This window comes from Lipophrys pholis (genome assembly GCF_963383615.2).
Source record: "Lipophrys pholis genome assembly, chromosome: 2".
In the NCBI taxonomy this organism is placed as follows: Eukaryota; Metazoa; Chordata; class Actinopteri; order Blenniiformes; family Blenniidae; genus Lipophrys; species Lipophrys pholis.
Window position 1 is genome coordinate 38216649 of NC_137636.1, and position 15591 is coordinate 38232239.

General features: G+C 47.4%; 1 protein-coding gene across 1 annotated transcript; it reads left to right on the forward strand.

The window, feature by feature from the left end:
- Positions 1-5794: 5794 nt before the first annotated feature.
- LOC308126267 (gamma-aminobutyric acid receptor-associated protein-like 2) lies at positions 5795-9608 on the forward strand. The gene is made up of 4 exons (XM_080490512.1): positions 5795-6017; positions 8644-8699; positions 9021-9193; positions 9265-9608. Exons 1-4 carry the CDS (start codon positions 5984-5986, stop codon positions 9353-9355), a joined length of 354 nt encoding a protein of 117 aa, XP_080346638.1. The 5' UTR covers positions 5795-5983; the 3' UTR covers positions 9356-9608.
- Positions 9609-15591: the final 5983 nt, after the last annotated feature.

The window sequence follows — 15591 nt, forward strand, 5'->3', positions numbered from 1 at the left end:
TGGCAAATAACATGAAATTACATAACTTGAATAATAGTGTGATGCAACGCCACATACCTGGTAAACTTTGTCTTTTGGTTCCTCAGAACCCAGATCCAGCAGCACCAAGCAGGTCGGACTGATGTCAGGATGGATCAGATTGTTATATTCAATATAATGAAGAGTATGATGGAGACCTGCTCCATATGAGAAATGTACTGAGATTCTAGATGATTCAGCTCTACATTCATGAAACGGAGCTGAACTTTGTAGAAAGAGGAGATTTGTGCTGAGCCAGCAATGATGAGGGGACTGATCCGTCACTATGGGGGAACAGTGTGTGAACAATCAAGCAGTACTTCCAATATATGAGTAGTTTCTCAACAGTAAATTTCATAAAAAACTACGGAAGAGTATTAGGGCCACTGAAGAAAAAAGAATTCGGAGGCTAAAAAAAACAAAAAAAAAACTTCACGCATGTCAGAAAAAGTTGAAAATCAAAGTCGAGATCTTTTTTTTCACGGTGGAAAAAAAAGTTTTTTCACGAAGTCCGCCCATCCACATGCCAGACTGCTTCTACAAAATACGTTGCAAGTGGTGAAAAGATGCTTCAGGGCAGAACTTCGTGGCGTCTCTCGGTGAAAAGAAATCGCGACTTTGATTTTCGACTTTTTCTGAATTGCACGAAGGGAGTTGTTTATTTTAGCCTCCGAATTCTTTTTTTCTTCAGTGGCCCTAAAACTCTTCTGTAAAAAAAAGACTCAGGAGCACTTTGACCAGAAGAAACTTGAAGCATTCATGCTCATGAGCACTGAGGAAGGAATCCTCATGTCTGTGGACAATGATTTGACAGTACGGCTCCAGCGGCTCCTCCCAGAACACATTGGGTCTTTATACAATCAAACTCTTAAAGGGGACATATCATGCTAAATCCACTTTTTTAGCCCTTAAATGCATGTTGTTGTATATTTAGAGTGTTTAGAAGTACAGAAAAGTTCAAAGTAGTCTCTTCAGGTGCTCCGTTGATATCTTTATATTCTGTTTTGGTCATATTTTGCGATCGGTTTCGATTTTTCTATTCTCTATTACGTTTTTTGAACAATGACGTCACAGTATTCTCAGCGGAACTGCCAAATTAGGACATCGACGTTTCGAGCAATCCGCCATTTTTGTTTCTCGCTGCGATTTTGTAGTCCAACCGAAGTTACGAGAGGATAAGTGGAAATGTTCGGTTGTTGGATGTAGTAACCCACAAGCTTCGTTACACCGTCTCCCAGCATCAGAACCTTTTCCAAGTGCCTGGTTGAGTTTTATTTTTCACAGAAATGTACCCACATCTGTGGGTAAGGTCATTTTTGTGTGCGCGAAGCACTTTAAGGACGACTGCTTCAGCAACCTCCGCCAGTATAAAGAAGGATTTGCCGAAAGACTTGGTCTGATTGAGCGGTCAGTTCCTTCTATCTATGGAGACGACGAACAGAGCACTTCGGTAAGCTGTATATAACGCTAAAAAGTGTGATGATAAGACGTCCCTGTCATTGTTTTGTTAGCATTAGCAGTTGCACCGTCTTCATATGTTAGCGCTGTGTGCTCGTTTTAGATTAGAATGTAACTTCTGTGTTAAATAGTCGTTGTAATACAGGCAGTATTGTAGTAGTGGGCATGGATGGAGAAGTTAGTGTAAATATAGTAACACACCATTGCGTTACATCCATATGAAGACGTTGTTCTGCAGCTGCATCATGGTCATTTTCATCTGGCTCCGCCGGGTCCGACTCTGGCTCCAACATGTATGGCTGGATGGACAAATCTTCCCTTGTTGACATTTTGTAAATAATGTGTGAATATAAAGTTTCTGCGCCGCTAGATAATTGTATCTGTTCTATCAAACTACAAAGATGGCCGAACAGGGTGGAGTTGAACCGAGTGTCACCGCTGCAACCTGGAGAGGAGGCGGGGTATGAAGAGACCGCCCCAAAACGAGTTGCTCTCAGAAGCACATCAGAAAAGGGGTAGAAAAGGGGCCCGTGGAGCTCTAATAATGAGGAATTCAGACCCAAGCATTGCAGTTCCGCTTTATATAGACCACAACTGTATGAGTTATATGTAAAAAGGAAGGATTTAAAAGCATGATATGTCTCCTTTAAAGTCCTGGATAAAAAAACCAATTAGGTGGCATCGCTGTAAAGTCATCAAAAAGTATAATTTCCTGAGTTTCAAAAGTTTCATCGACCTCGGTTTTCTGAAATTCACCTTCAAATGCTTCCATAAGTCAGCAGCAGAGCCTCTCTCTGGTTCTATCCAAAAAACAGGACAGCAGCAGAGTCACCAGGAGCTGGGTCACTACCAACTGTAAAATACCCCCCCGATAAACCACATTCTGACAAAAGGCATTCTCAATAAAAGGTAGTCACACCTGGAACACATTAAAAATGATAACAGCTCCCAGACTATTCACCTTAAAGGTTAAAAACGGGCTGAAAACAAGACAAGAATGTACCCACTTATGAAATACTACTATGTCTACAGGGAGGGAGGGACTGTGTTTTACTGCAGTGAAGGAGGGAGGAAGGGAGGGAGGGAATGTGTTTTATTGTAGTGAAGGAGGGAGGAAGGGAGGGAGGGAATGTGTTTTATTGTAGTGAAGGAGGGAGGGGGGAGGGAGGGAGGGCGGGAATGTGTTTTACTGTAGTGAATGAATGAATGAATGAGGGAGAGAGGGAGGGAGGGAATGTGTTTTATTGTAGTGAAGGAGGGAGGGAGGGCAGAAATGTGTTTTACTGTAGTGAAGGAGGGCGGGGGGAGGGAGGGAGGGCTGGAATGTGTTTTACTGTAGTGAATGAATGAATGAATGAATGAATGAATGAGGGAGGAAGGGAAGGAGGAAATGTGTTTTACTGTAGTGAAGGAGAGAGGGAGGGAGGGAGGGAGGGAAGGAGGAAATGTGTTTTACTGTAGTGAAGGAGGGAGGGAGGGAGGGAGGGAGGGAGGGAGGGAATGTGTTTTATGATAACAGGTAATTGTGAATCAGATATTTACTCTGTGTATTTAGTGTATTTCTGCTTGTCTGATGTATCTTGGTGTTGTATGTACTGTTGTTTCCTCTTTTACCCTCTGAAAAGTTCTTCCAGGGACCAGAGTTGCAGATTAGTGTCGAGCTACATACTCTATGTGCAACACATCAGATTTTCTATGTATATTGTACTGTCCCTGATAAATAAATAAATTGAAATATTGTGTTAAACAAAGAGGCAGAGACCAGTGCACTGCTCTGGGTTTATTCATGTTCCAGGGTCGGTCATGTTTCATTGGAAAACAGATGATAGTGTTATAGAAAAGTTCCTTTTTTGATTGTATATTATGAATCTAATGTTTTATGTTTTTGTTTCATTTTTATGGTTTGGAAATCTGTTAACACTTATTTGAAATATAAGTTCTGAAAATATATTAAAAAAGATGTATTGTATAATGTTGGTGCCCTTGTGTTGAACTAAATTTAGGAAGCAACCCTTACTTGCAATGAAATGGAAATAGTTTCGAAAAATACATTGAATTACAAGGCTTTACAGAATAGCGCTATGAACTTCACATTTTTAAAATTATAATGACATAATTTTTTTTTTTAATTTATATTATTACTTCTCCGGTCGGTGGTCAACAAAATAAAACAAGCAAGAGCAAAGATTGACAATTTTACAGACCTAAAGGGTTTAGGCTGAAGTTAAACACTTGTTTCGCCTAACCCTATTAACAAATCAAAATACAAGATGTAGCAAGACAGCAAGCTTCATATATAAAGTGAAAAACATAATACATTTCATTTATTCAAGTACACTCAATATATTATAAATACACGTGTTTTAATCGGTGGTGATCTAAAGTGGGTCTGAGGGCTGAACGTGAGTCCCTCTCCGGCCCTCATGTTGGTAGTAGCGAGATCTTCTGCACATGCTCAGTAGAGCCAATCAGAACAACGTTTCCTCCGCGGGGTCATAACTCCCAGTCCAAATTCTTTTGGACTTGGTAGTTTTATTTTGACAGTCACCGTAATAACAATCCAACTTGGTAGTTTTATTTTGACACTCGCCGTAATAACAATCCAACTTAGTAGTTTTATTTTGACAGTCGCCGTAATAACAATCCAACTTGGTAGTTTTATTTTGACAGTCGCTGTAATAACAATCCAACTTGGTAGTTTTATTTTGACAGTCGCCGTAATAACAATCCAACTTGGTGGTTTTATTTTGACAGTCACCTTAATAACAATCCAACTTGGTAGTTTTATTTTGACAGTCGCTGTAATAACAATCCAACTTGGTAGTTTTATTTTGACACTCGCCGTAATAACAATCCAACTTAGTAGTTTTATTTTGACAGTCGCCGTAATAACAATCCAACTTGGTAGTTTTATTTTGACAGTCGCTGTAATAACAATCCAACTTGGTAGTTTTATTTTGACAGTCGCCGTAATAACAATCCAACTTGGTGGTTTTATTTTGACAGTCACCTTAATAACAATCTAACTTGGTGGTTTTATTTTGACAGTCACCGTAATAACGAGTGAATGTCTGTGTTCTCCCACTGGGGATGTTTAGAACCCATCGTTCTCTGCTGACCAGTGGGGGGTTTTGCTCTGGGCGAAGTGAGCAGCTGCCCAGAGCAAAGCTACAGGGCGCAGCGTGCACCGCCTCGCTCTTGTGACTCCACCCTCTGTCTTTGCAGGGAAGACTATATGACTGCGGAGCGGAGCAAATGTTTAGGAATGTGGGTGGAAGTTGTGATATTGATCAGAAAAATACGGAAGAGTTTTAGGGCCACTGAAGAAAAAAAAAATTAGAAGGCTAAAAAAATAAATGAGGAGGTTGTGTTGATGCAAAACTTTTCTGAAATGAAAAAACAGTGTTTTGTTACTTGAGATATTGTTGTATGAACTGGGCCAATCCTCAGAATGTTTGGAAGACAATTAAATCCTGATGTCCAAATCCGTCCTCTCGTCTCTGATGTCCGTCTGAATCCGTAATGACATAACGCAGATGCTTAAACAAGCACGTTGTTTCTTCTGGATTTTTATTTGACAAAGTCAATAATTCTCTTCTCGGCTGCACTTTGATGGTGTTCTTAACTTCAGACCTTTCACTGACCTGACCGACGAGATTAGAGACTAGGAAAGCAGCAGAAGAAGATAATATAAGTTCCTGTTTTGTAAAACTGCCTGCAGAACCACTGACCTACATTTATAATTTGAATCTAACGAGTGAAAGAATTCGCAAAATGTGTGAATTGGTTCTCGTTCTTCAGGTCTTGAAAGGTGGAGAACCTTCGAGCCTCGACTGGTCTGTTTCAAATCTGTCACCTGTAGAAAAAAGACATTAGAAAGTCGTGAACTGAGGTGACTCGGAGGAGTAGAATTTCATCATAATACAATAAAATATACTTTTGAATCAGTTTCCTGTAACCTGTAATGGATGTAACTGTAACGGAGACGTTTGCAGGAGACGGAGTGGACCCTGCACACACAGCGCCGCCCTGTGGACAAACGCCAAAGTACAACAACCCAACAACCTGCCCCAGTGTTTCCAGTGAGGGAAGGCGGGCGGGACCACACACGACTCCGCGGGAACCGAACCCAAAGATTGACCCGTAAAATACAAACACCCAAAGCGGAAATGAGCTGAAATTCAAGCAAAATAAACTCATGCTCGGCGGTAGTCCTACATCCTGTATTTAAGAGAAGTTATTTACCGATTAAAAAAATAGTTTATCCCGCTCCCTTCCCCCTGCACCCCTCCTGGAGTGGTAGGTTCCTGATGACGTCACCTCGGGCTGGAGGACAGAGAAGCCCCGGATGTTGTCCGGCTGTGTTTTGTTGTTGTTCAGAGAGGTGAAGGGTCAAAGTTAGGCTGCTGTGAGGCTGCTGTGTCGGTTTAAAGTTCATCTTCTGACTCCAGAGGAACCTCCGGAGGAGACTACGACCCGCAGCATCACGCTACAGCCGCCCGGAAACATGAAATGGATGTTCAAAGAGGACCACTCGCTGGGTGAGGACGATAAACTGAGTGTGTGTGGGAAAATGGCAGTGCAGGGAGGCAGTGAGCCGGGCTGATGGGGAAGGAGGTGCGGAGGAGCTCAGGAGGAGGTCCGGGGCGGGTTGTGGTCTGTTGTTGAGTCTTTGTTTGGATCCCGGAGCAGCTCCAACATGGCCGCCGCTGTAAACACTCACTAATGTCGGTTCGTGCCGGGTCACTTTTCATTTCCTCTGTGGCCGCTGGGGCCGACCCGGTAGGCCGAGCCAGGGCTGGGGCCGACCCGGTGGGTCGAGCCGGGCCCCAGGGCTGGGGCCGACCCGGTAGGCCGAGCCAGGGCTTGGGCCGACCCGGTGGTTCGAGCCGGGCCCCGGAGCTGGGGCCGACCCGGTGGGTCGAGCCAGAACTGGGGCCGACCCGGTAGGCCGAGCCAGGCCCCGGAGCTGGGGCCGAGCCAGGGCTGGGGCCGACCCGCTGGGTCGAGCCGGGCTTCGGCCGCTGGTACTGAGCCTGTGAGAACCGGAGAGGCCTCAGCATCACGGTTAAACGGCCAAAACGTGCCAAAAACCGATACCCGTCCATGGGAGTGGCTTTTATCAGGATTTACAGGATGTAAATATATATATATATATATATATATATAATGTGATAAGCGATATAAAATCTATAATGTCTTTATTTTACATGTAAATTATTGGTAAATGATCTCAATTGAATTCAAACACTGTAAACAATCATTATTGACACGTAAATGACATGCAAGGCTGTATGTGAGCTGCAAGTCATTCCTTATTAAATCATCTTTTTATTTTTTGCATACATGAAACATGAGATGTTAACACCTGAGTTGTTACCATGTACATACAGTTTAGTGTACGGACAGAACCGACGTCTCCAGCCACAGCCAGGCAGGGCGCTCCTGGGGACAGGAATCAGTTTTTGGAAGGGAATCAGTTTTTGGAAGGGAATCACATTTTGGCTCCACACCAGCAAGGCCTCGGCAGCTTGCGGTTTCGGGTCTGCTCTCTTCTTTCAGTTAATGTTCCTCTTCTTCAACTTCTTCCTCGCAGAAATTTGTCTGATCTCTGGGTTCTGACATATGACCTGCATCCTAACTGTCCACCCTTCAGATCACTCAGCGTTTTCCACTAGCACCGAATCAACCCGTTTTCCATTAGAATAGAGTTCCACCTCAGTGTGGGTGGAGTTGTCACAGCAAGGCGAAACTCCAGTGATGTCTTTTGTTATGCGACACAAAACAACTCTGGAGGACATGGACACACCGCGATGAAGACCTGGACGCACATCGATGAAGACATGGAGGTCTCTGGACCTGCGAGTCAAGGGGGAAACGAAACACACACATAGGGTTGTTAAGCTTCTGTCCCACTGCACTACGGTAAGGTACTTTCTGTACCCGGACACAGAAAGTACGGTTAAAATGTAGGCGGATTGTGAACGAGCAGGAATGTGACATCATTACAGTAGTCACACGAACAGCGGGGGCGGAGCTGCAGCTCAGGAGGCGGAGCCTCCTACTCCCTAACACAGCTTAAACTTTCTCATTTGCCACGTTTCCACCGCACAAAAAGTGCAGGGAAGGAACGAAGCGGTTCGGAACGGTACGGCAAAGCAGACCACGACCGAAATTTGGGTCGCTTTTCCACCGCAGAGAAGAGGGTTCAAATGTAGGCGGGGTTTAGAGCTCTGCAGATACGTGACGTTGCAACAGTACTCTCAGCCGGGGCGACCGATCTGGACCTTATGAATCCTCTGTTGTTGTTTACATCCTCCGCTTTGCACGAGTTGTTTAGTTATTTTATTTTTATTTTTTGCAGCCACAGAGCTGCAGCTGCAACTTCCGTGTTGGTTCCGGGAGAGCGAACTTTGACCCGGCTTTGTGACACCGGAGCGCACGCGGGTGTCACAAAGCCGGTCGGTGCCGGTGTTGTGCCGCTTGTTGTGACGGCTGCAACTTCCGCATGGAGGCAGAGATCACGGACCTCGGGGCTCGGGTCTCGGACCAGCTCCGGGGCGGCACGCAGCGGTTCACGCAATGGAGCACCGCATCGCGACGAGCGGACTCGATAGCGCATCGATTACAGCCGTAGCGTCTGCTCCAGAGTCCCGGTCTCCATCCTGCCTCGCATCTGCTCTTTAGGGACCAAAATAAAAGTTGCGCAGCAAAAAACTAAACCACAAAAGCAACCAGTGCAAAGCTGAATCTGTGAACAACAGAGGATTCATACAGCCGACATATTAAAATATTGAGGGCGTGTTGTGAATCACTGACCAATCAGCAAACGGCTCATCAAACATGGTCCTGAGTACCCTGACGGAGGGGTAACGGAAAAGCGTCCACCCTTTGGAGCGGTATTTTATGGAAAATCCCAAATTTTTGCGGCGGAAACCCGAACTGTAACGAACTATACCAGTCCATTCCTGCACTTTTTGTGCGGTGGAAACACGCCTTTTGTGAACAGCTGCGTCCAGCTCCTCTCTCCTGTTACTGAGAGGAGTGTCTGCACCACGTCTGAACACCAGGGGGCAGTGTAGCACCACATTTCAATAAAGGAGTTCACTAAACAAACTGCGGTCAGTCTCCACGTGGCTCTAACTTCTCCTGTTCTGTTTCCTGCAGAACATCGATGCATAGAGTCTGCCAAGATCCGCAACAAGTACCCCGACCGGGTCCCGGTGAGTGGGAGTGTGTGTGTGTGTGTGTGTGTGAGGGGGGGGGGGGGTCACTTGTCCTAGACTAGGGGTGTGCAATCCCGGTCCTCGAGAGCCCCTGTCCTGCATGTTTTAGCTCCTCCCAGTTACAACACACCTGGTTACAATGAGAGGCTTGTTATTGGGCTTTTTCACGACCTTGGTGATGACATCATCATTAGAGTCAGGTCTGCTGAAGCAGGGAGGAACTAAAACATTCAGGACAGGGGCCTTCGAGGACCGGGGTTGGACACCCCTGTCCTAGACCCTTGACTGGACCGTGTCCTGAGCTGTATGTGTTCTCAGGTGATCGTGGAGAAGGTCTCCGGCTCACAGATTGTGGACATCGATAAGAGGAAGTACCTGGTTCCGTCGGACATCACAGTGGCTCAGTTCATGTGGATCATCAGGAAACGCATCCAGCTGCCCTCGGAGAAGGCCATCTTCCTCTTCGTGGACAAGACGGTGCCGCAGTCCAGGTTAGACGGGGGGGGGGTGTTAGAGGATATGGTGGAGGAGGTGGTGCTAACCGCTCACTGTGCCGTTGCAGCATCACCATGGGGCAGCTGTACGAGAAGGAGAAGGACGAGGACGGATTTTTATACGTGGCTTACAGCGGAGAGAATACCTTTGGGCTTTGAGGCCCCGCCCCCTCCCCCCACCATCCAATCACAGCCCCCGCTGGGACACAGCGATGAGACTGTAGCGTCAGTGTCATATTTCATTTCCTGCGTTTGATGTGATTCCAGTTTTAGGACGGATCGTTTGTTTTGAGGCGTGACTGAGTTTCTGCTTTTAGTTTCTTCTCTGAAGATCGTATTTAACAGATTTTTATTTAAGTATTGAAGGTTTGGTAGCTGGATGACCTGACCAATAAAAAGATGATCCAAACTCAACTTGTCCTCCTTTGATTTTATTGTTCTGATCGACTTTGGAGTGATTCCGAAGTCTGTTTATGTTTCCTTCCCGAGGTAGAAGTAGCTCCGCAGCTGGCCTCGGGGTTATCAGAGGTGCAATTCCACTGATTGGGGGCTTTTCCACCAGAAAGAACCAGGTTCTAGTTCTGGTCCAGGGCCAGTCTTAGCACAAGTTCTTTGTCTTTCCACTGCCAAAGCCCCGGCCAAACTGGTGCTACACTGGCTCCACTTCGTTGCTGGACCAGAGAGGAGCCAGACTGGGGCTCGACTCGTCATCAGCTGGGGGCGGAGTTATCTCTGGAGTTATCTCTGGAGTTATCTCTGGAGCTATCTCTGGAGTTATCTCTGGAGTTATCTCTGGAGTTATCTCTGGAGCTATCTCTGGAGCTATCTCTGGAGCTATCGCCGGAGTTATCTCCGGAGTTATCTCCGGAGCTATCTCCGGAGCTATCTCTGGAGTTATCTCTGGAGTTATCTCTGGAGTTATCTCTGGAGTTATCTCTGGAGTTATCTCTGGAGTTATCTCCGGAGTTATCTCCGGAGTTATCTCTGGAGCTATCTCTACCTCCAAGGCGGAAGCGAGGCTGAACCGGCTTTCTGAAAACTGCAGCGAACACGGAGCCCCAGAGAGGTTATAGAGAAAAAATGAAAATAATGTGAGGGAACGATATAATAAGTCGTTTCCTGAAGTTAATAATACGAGGGAACGGGATTATTTAATCCGCTTTCGCGGAGCCGCGGCTCTGGAGATCCTCCTGTCAGTCAGCTACGTCGGCTATAAATCAGAAGCAGTTTTCCATTGTAGTTTATTTTCCACACTTTTCATGGTGACATTATTATCACTAACGTCACGTCCAGGTCTTGTTTCACGTTCTGACCGCCGGCTGAGGAGCTGCAACCGCTGAGCAAGGCAGTGTGAGGCTGCAGGGGGCGCTCCGCTCCGAGACGCTCTGATATTATTTTCTAATCCACAGAACTTCTTTATAATAAATACTTTTGGTTCATCAGCAACTAAAAAACAAACTACAAACTACTGTAAATGAAAGCTGGAGTTTATAGACATAAAATGAGACTTTTAACGGTGAAAGAGAACTTTAATCAGAGTGTTTACCTAGGTTACCATGGAAACGGCTGTAGAGCAGCGTTCTATCATTCTACACCTCCATTCCTCCATGTTGAAGCTTTTAGTAGCAGAAATTTACAGTGTAATGCTGAAGTGTTAAATAATAAGACCCAAACTCATACACGCATTATTTTGTCCCTCTATGTCCACTCTGGGACTCTGGACTAAAGTAAGACGGACGTGAAAAAACACCAATAGAGACAAGAAGAGACGTAATGTCTTCTGGTTCTTTGGTGCATCTGAGGTTCAGGTCAGACTAGATGAAGCGACCCGGACCGAACCACTGGTACAGTCCGTCTCCTGGTTCCTGGACGAGGCTGTCAACGCGAAATTGTGGAAATCAGTGACGTTTCACGTTTTGGAGTGACGTAATGACATGAAAACTGCTTCTGAGTTATATCCGACGTAGCTGACTGACAGGTGGAGCTCTGCAGCATCTCGAGAGTTGCTTGGCAAACGCGGATTAAATAATCCCGTTCCCTCGTATTATTAACTTCAGGGAACGACTTATTATATCGTTCCCTCGCATTATTTTTTTCTCTATAACCACTCTGGGGCTCCGTGTTCGCTGCAGTTTTCAGAAAGCTGGTTTAACCTCCCTTCAGCCTTTTAGCTATACCTCCAGAGATAACTCCGCCCCCAGCTGATGACGCGTCGGGCTCCGCTCTGGCTCTGCTCTGGCTCCTCTCTGGCTCCGCTCTGGCCCAGCAACAAAGTGGAGCCAGCGTAGCACCAGTTTAGCCCCAGTTTAGCCCCTGTTTGGCCAGTTTAGCCTGTTTAGCCCGTTTGGCCAGTTTAGCCCCTGTTTGGCCAGTTTAGCCTGTTTAGCCCCTGTTTGGCCAGTTTAGCCTCAGTTTAGCCAGTTTAGCCCCTGTTTGGCCAGTTTAGCCAGTTTAGCCCCGGTTTGGCCAGTTTAGCCCCAGTTTAGCCCGTTTGGCCAGTTTAGCCCCTGTTTGCCCTGTTTAGCCCCTGTTTGGCCTGTTTAGCCCCTGTTTGCCCTGTTTAGCCCCTGTTCGGCCAGTTTAGCCCCTGTTCGGCCAGTTTAGCCCCTGTTTGGCCAGTTTAGCCTGTTTAGCCCGTTTGGCCAGTTTAGCCCCTGTTTGGCCAGTTTAGCCTCAGTTTAGCCAGTTTAGCCCCTGTTTGGCCAGTTTAGCCTGTTTAGCCCCTGTTTGTCCAGTTTAGCCCCTGTTTGGCCAGTTTAGCCTGTTTAGCCCCTGTTTGGCCAGTTTAGCCCCAGTTTAGCCTGTTTAGCCCGTTTGGCCAGTTTAGCCAGTTTAGCCCCTGTTTGGCCTGTTTAGCCCCTGTTTGGCCAGTTTAGCCCCTGTTTGGCCTGTTTAGCCCCTGTTTGCCCTGTTTAGCCCCTGTTCGGCCAGTTTAGCCCCTGTTTGGCCAGTTCAGCCTGTTTAGCCCGTTTGGCCAGTTTAGCCCCTGTTTGGCCAGTTTAGCCTCAGTTTAGCCAATTTAGCCCCTGTTTGGCCAGTTTAGCCTGTTTAGCCCCTGTTTGGCCAGTTTAGCCCCTGTTTGGCCAGTTTAGCCTGTTTAGCCCCTGTTTGGCCAGTTTAGCCCCTGTTTGGCCAGTTTAGCCTGTTTAGCCCCTGTTTGGCCAGTTTAGCCTCAGTTTAGCCAGTTTAGCCCCTGTTTGGCCAGTTTAGCCGGTTTAGCCCCTGTTTGTCCAGTTTAGCCCCTGTTTGGCCAGTTTAGCCTGTTTAGCCCCTGTTTGGCCAGTTTAGCCCCAGTTTAGCCTGTTTAGCCCGTTTGGCCAGTTTAGCCCCTGTTTGGCCAGTTTAGCCCCAGTTTAGCCTGTTTGGCCAGTTTAGCCAGTTTAGCCCCTGTTTGGCCAGTTTAGCCTGTTTAGCCCCTGTTTGGCCTGTTTAGCCCCTGTTTGGCCAGTTTAGCCCCTGTTTGGCCTGTTTAGCCCCTGTTTAGCCTGTTTAGCCCCTGTTTAGCCAGTTTAGCCTCAGTTTAGCCAATTTAGCCCCTGTTTGGCCAGTTTAGCCTGTTTAGCCCCTGTTTGGCCAGTTTAGCCCCTGTTTGGCCAGTTTAGCCTGTTTAGCCCCTGTTTGGCCAGTTTAGCCCCTGTTTGGCCAGTTTAGCCTGTTTGGCCAGTTTAGCCTCAGTTTAGCCAGTTTAGCCCCTGTTTGGCCAGTTTAGCCTGTTTAGCCCCTGTTTGTCCAGTTTAGCCCCTGTTTGGCCAGTTTAGCCTGTTTAGCCCCTGTTTGGCCAGTTTAGCCCCAGTTTAGCCTGTTTAGCCCGTTTGGCCAGTTTAGCCCCTGTTTGGCCAGTTTAGCCCCAGTTTAGCCTGTTTGGCCAGTTTAGCCAGTTTAGCCCCTGTTTGGCCAGTTTAGCCTGTTTAGCCCCTGTTTGGCCTGTTTAGCCCCTGTTTGGCCAGTTTAGCCCCTGTTTGGCCTGTTTAGCCCCTGTTTAGCCTGTTTAGCCCCTGTTTAGCCAGTTTAGCCCCTGTTTAGCCTGTTTAGCCCCAGTTTGGCCAGTTTAGCCTGTTTGCCCTGTTTAGCCCCTGTTTAGCCTGTTTAGCCCCTGTTTAGCCCCTGTTTAGCCTGTTTAGCCCCTGTTTGGCCAGTTTAGCCCCTGTTTGGCCTGTTTAGCCCCTGTTTAGCCTGTTTAGCCCCTGTTTAGCCAGTTTAGCCCCTGTTTAGCCTGTTTAGCCCCAGTTTGGCCAGTTTAGCCTGTTTGCCCTGTTTAGCCCTTGTTTAGCCTGTTTAGCCCCTGTTTAGCCTGTTTGCCCTGTTTAGCCCCTGTTTAGCCTGTTTAGCCCCTGTTTGGCCAGTTTAGCCTGTTTAGCCCCTGTTTGGCCTGTTTAGCCCCTGTTTGGCCAGTTTAGCCCCTGTTTGGCCTGTTTAGCACCTGTTTAGCCTGTTTAGCCCCTGTTTAGCCAGTTTAGCCCCTGTTTAGCCTGTTTAGCCCCTGTTTGGCCAGTTTAGCCTGTTTGCCCTGTTTAGCCCCTGTTTAGCCCCTGTTTGGCCTGTTTGCCCTGTTTAGCCCCTGTTTAGCCTGTTTAGCCCCTGTTTAGCCTGTTTGCCCTGTTTATCCCCTGTTTAGCCTGTTTAGCCCCTGTTTAGCCTGTTTAGCCCCTGTTTGGCCTGTTTGCCCTGTTTAGCCTGTTTGCCCTGTTTAGCCCCTGTTTAGCCTGTTTAGCCCCTGTTTAGCCCCTGTTTAGCCTGTTTGCCCTGTTTAGCCCCTGTTTAGCCTGTTTAGCCCCTGTTTAGCCTGTTTAGCCCCTGTTTAGCCTGTTTGCCCTGTTTAGCCCCTGTTTAGCTTGTTTGGCCCCTGTTTAGCCTGTTTAGCCCCTGTTTAGCCTGTTTGCCCTGTTTAGCCCCTGTTTAGCCTGTTTAGCCCCTGTTTAGCCTGTTTGCCCTGTTTAGCCCCTGTTTAGCTTGTTTAGCCCCTGTTTAGCCTGTTTAGCCCCTGTTTGGCCTGTTTGCCCTGTTTAGCCCCTGTTTAGCCTGTTTAGCCCCTGTTTAGCCTGTTTGCCCTGTTTAGCCCCTGTTTAGCCAGTTTAGCCTCAGTTTAGCCAATTTAGCCCCTGTTTGGCCAGTTTAGCCTGTTTAGCCCCTGTTTGGCCAGTTTAGCCCCTGTTTGGCCAGTTTAGCCTGTTTAGCCCCTGTTTGGCCAGTTTAGCCCCTGTTTGGCCAGTTTAGCCTGTTTGGCCAGTTTAGCCTCAGTTTAGCCAGTTTAGCCCCTGTTTGGCCAGTTTAGCCTGTTTAGCCCCTGTTTGTCCAGTTTAGCCCCTGTTTGGCCAGTTTAGCCTGTTTAGCCCCTGTTTGGCCAGTTTAGCCCCAGTTTAGCCTGTTTAGCCCATTTGGCCAGTTTAGCCCCTGTTTGGCCAGTTTAGCCCCAGTTTAGCCTGTTTGGCCAGTTTAGCCAGTTTAGCCCCTGTTTGGCCAGTTTAGCCTGTTTAGCCCCTGTTTGGCCTGTTTAGCCCCTGTTTGGCCAGTTTATCCCCTGTTTGGCCTGTTTAGCCCCTGTTTAGCCTGTTTAGCCCCTGTTTAGCCAGTTTAGCCCCTGTTTAGCCTGTTTAGCCCCAGTTTGGCCAGTTTAGCCTGTTTGCCCTGTTTAGCCCCTGTTTAGCCTGTTTAGCCCCTGTTTGGCCTGTTTGCCCTGTTTAGCCCCTGTTTAGCCTGTTTGCCCTGTTTAGCCCCTGTTTAGCCTGTTTAGCCCCTGTTTGGCCAGTTTAGCCCCTGTTTGGCCTGTTTAGCCCCTGTTTAGCCTGTTTAGCCCCTGTTTAGCCAGTTTAGCCCCTGTTTAGCCTGTTTAGCCCCAGTTTGGCCAGTTTAGCCTGTTTGCCCTGTTTAGCCCTTGTTTAGCCTGTTTAGCCCCTGTTTAGCCTGTTTGCCCTGTTTAGCCCCTGTTTAGCCTGTTTAGCCCCTGTTTGGCCAGTTTAGCCTGTTTAGCCCCTGTTTGGCCTGTTTAGCCCCTGTTTGGCCAGTTTAGCCCCTGTTTGGCCTGTTTAGCACCTGTTTAGCCTGTTTAGCCCCTGTTTAGCCAGTTTAGCCCCTGTTTAGCCTGTTTAGCCCCAGTTTGGCCAGTTTAGCCTGTTTGCCCTGTTTAGCCCCTGTTTAGCCCCTGTTTGGCCTGTTTGCCCTGTTTAGCCCCTGTTTAGCCTGTTTAGCCCCTGTTTAGCCTGTTTGCCCTGTTTATCCCCTGTTTAGCCTGTTTAGCCCCTGTTTAGCCTGTTTAGCCCCTGTTTGGCCTGTTTGCCCTGTTTAGCCTGTTTGCCCTGTTTAGCCCCTGTTTAGCCTGTTTAGCCCCTGTTTAGCCTGTTTAGCCCCTGTTTAGCCCCTGTTTAGCCTGTTTGCCCTGTTTAGCCCCTGTTTAGCCT